This window comes from Arachis ipaensis, chromosome B06, assembly GCF_000816755.2.
Source record: "Arachis ipaensis cultivar K30076 chromosome B06, Araip1.1, whole genome shotgun sequence".
Classification (NCBI taxonomy): Eukaryota; Viridiplantae; Streptophyta; class Magnoliopsida; order Fabales; family Fabaceae; genus Arachis; species Arachis ipaensis.
Window position 1 is genome coordinate 106,285,345 of NC_029790.2, and position 3,289 is coordinate 106,288,633.

At 33.1% G+C, this 3,289-nt stretch overlaps 1 protein-coding gene across 1 annotated transcript in view; it reads right to left on the bottom strand.

The window, feature by feature from the left end:
- The window catches only part of LOC107648329 (cyclic dof factor 3-like), a 3,217-nt gene continuing 1,558 nt past the window's right edge, over positions 1,631-3,289 (bottom strand). The window contains exon 2 of the mRNA XM_016352236.2: positions 1,631-3,050. Coding sequence (XP_016207722.1) covers positions 2,079-3,050 — 972 coding nt within the window. The 3' untranslated portion in view covers positions 1,631-2,078. The remainder of the gene's footprint in view (positions 3,051-3,289) is intronic.

Consider the following 3,289-nt stretch of genomic DNA (forward strand, 5'->3'; position numbering starts at 1 on the left):
ATGTCTCAGTATTGATGCCAGGGCATTTTGGCCAGTTTCACTGACCTTTTCTTTACTATTTTTAGGATAGTTTCATGCATTTTCTTAGGAAATAAGCTAGTTTTGGGTAGATATTCACTTACACCTTGATTCAAGCATACATTGTGCATTTTACATGATTTCATGAGGATTTTGCATGAGTTCAGTGACAAATTGTATGCTGCATTTCCCATGACTTGGACTAGAACTTTGATGCACTCTATTGCCTGATTTCAGGACCAAAGGAAGCAAGGAATGGGAGGTAACTTGCAAAGTTAATGAGAAAAGTGACTGCTAGCATATTTAATTTACTATTTTTTTTGTTCACAGAAAAATCATTATGAAGGAGAGAAAGAATTTAATCATACAAATTGTGAAGATAAAATACTAGAGAGTAAAAATCACTAATTTGTGAAGATGATGAGTATCTTAGTTTATTTGACTTATAAAATCTCTTTTATAGGTTACAGATATGTATGAATCTTACATAATACTTTATAAATCAAATTTGATGGTAAATGTTCAATTAGTTTTCTTTATTGATACTAAATTAAAAAAATAGTTGAAACTAATTTCAATGCAATATGAGAAAACTATTGTAAATAAAGAAATATATAACTACAAAAAACTATTTTCAAAAGTTACAAAAGACAATGGTATTAAAATCATTGCCAAAGGCAGCGACAAAATGGCAACGGTATGAAAATCATTGCAAAAAAAAAAAAATAACACCAAAGACAACACTTTTAAACCATTGTCTTTGTGAATATAACCAAACTACAACAGCTTAAAACCGTTACCTATCTAGTTATGATTTTAAACTGTTACGTTATGAAAGAGAACGATTTTAAACCGTTGTCTATCCAATAACAATTTTAAACTGTTCTTTAAATATTGTTGTCAAAATCGTTGTTTATGCCAGTAATTATGGCAACGGTTTTTTTGGTTGCCGTTGCCTTAACTAAAAAATCGTTGCCTATGAGTATTGATAACAGCCACATATACCATAAGTCAAAAATTGTAGGCAAAACGTTGCCTAAAATTTTAGGAACGGTTTTCGACCGTTGCAAAAATCCTTATTTATTATAGTGAATAGATATCAAAACAAAGAAGAGGAGCTGGCTTTGGATTCAAAGGATGAAGATCTGAAGAAGATGTTAAAGATAATTGCTGAGATGAAAGAAGAGTTAAAGAGCATTAGAAAACAAATGCAGCTTATTTGTTTATAAATGGGGCTATACTTTGTTTTGTTTATTCACACCATGCATAATACCACTTTGGCAAATAACCCGCTAGCTATCAGCTAATACTAACTAAAATATTAAAGAGATGATAAAAAAATGAAAATGACTAACAGAACGTGATATTTATGTGTGTATATGATTCATTTGTTTATTGTATGAAAATTTATGTGTACTTTTATCTATATAAAAATAATTATTTTTAACGTCATGAAAATTATTTATCTTTTTTCTATTGTATATCTGTCCGATTCAAATATAGTTTTTTGGATTAATAAAATTTANTCATTGAAAAAACAAATACAATTACGTATATAATATGTGTAAAATACTATGGTAACTCATATTTCATCCACCATTGAATAAAATGTAAGAAGAATGCTAGGGGTCAGTAATTTTGATGTTTTGTAATTATCAATTGGCCATCAATAGTATTTTTAATAGTGTGAGATTATATTTAATGGTGAAAAATCACTCACTTTTATTTTGATGGTTAAGTGCTGGCCAAAAAATATAAAAATTACCTGCCCTTCCAAAATGTAAAACATATTTAAATTGTGTATAAATGATTACACCTGCAATTTAGTAGCAGATAAAGTATAAACTAACATGAGTATATATACACGTATAACACAACTCTTTAATTATAAGCTCTCGTGTAATAACGTGTGAGCACGAGAAATAGGTGCTGGATTAATTGGCTTCTAAGATTTCAGTCCCATGGAATAAACTCTCTTTGCCTTTAGTTTCTATTTTCTCCAAAATATCAACATTTGATGATCATATACATTAATTGCTCCTTAGCAATGTTATCATGTATCATGCCAATGTAGCCCAAATAGGACTTACTGAAGCCTCACTATTATTTGGCTCATCAATTCTCGGAATCTTCGGAACCAAGAAACATTTACTTGATTTCTGTTCATCAATGAAAACAGTACTGTGATCTCTACTATGCTTGCCAAGTATTGGAGAATTCCCGTTGCCGGAATAGCAGCTATTGTTATTACTAGTGGACGAAGAAGGCGATGAACGGCTATGATTGGATCCTATTGACACATTCCCCGGTGCAGGTCCAGGTGCGACCCACATAGGTGTTCCACCCCAGTATGGCCCTGGAACAAGATGAACAGGAATTGTTGCTGCTGCCACCATTGGTGTTGGACACCATTGAATTGAATTTGGACCATGTTGTGGAACAACATTGTTCCAAGGCATAACCCATGGAGGAACAGGGTAACATTGCAACAATTTTGATGCGTTGTTGTTGTTTTCTGAAGAAGATTCATTATTATTGTTAGTACACAACGATAATGATTCCTCCTCAGATTCAGTACAATAAATGATAGACGAATTTTCATTCACAATTCCTCTTTCCTGACCAAATTCCAACACGGTACCACTAGCATTGTCACTATTATTATTTTTTGACGATGAGTTTGTGAATTCTGGAACTCGGGTGGCCGCGGCTGCAGCCGCGGCTACTAGGACACTGCGGAACTGTGAAGCCAAGTGCTTGTGCTTCCTTCTGCCGGCGCCAACGGGGACATTCCTCATTGTTCCGCCGGCTGTCCAGTAGCGCTGGCAGTTCTTGCAGAAATGGCGCGGTTGGTTGACGTTGTAGTTGTTGAAGTAACAGAATTTTGTGTCCATGCTCTTGCATCTTGGACACTGAATAATCTTGTCTGGTTTCTTCATGGTTTTGTCTTCTTCATTTGTTGCTTCATCATTATGTTGCGAACCTTTTTTATCATCCCTTGAATCTGAGGAACTCATTTCTTGCTCTGGGTTCTAATAATGCAAATCACAATAGATAGAAATCAAATCAAACATCATAATGATTTGAGAACATAAAATATAATAGACAAGCAAGGCATCTTTTATTTATGTTCATTTTTTATCCAAGACTATAAAATCTTCAGTAGGTTTCTTTTTATCTTTCACCCTGGCCTCCACAACTCGTTTACTTTTTATGCGTTAATATAATGATATATATTATCGACAAATGAAAATGAAAATAGAATAAATTA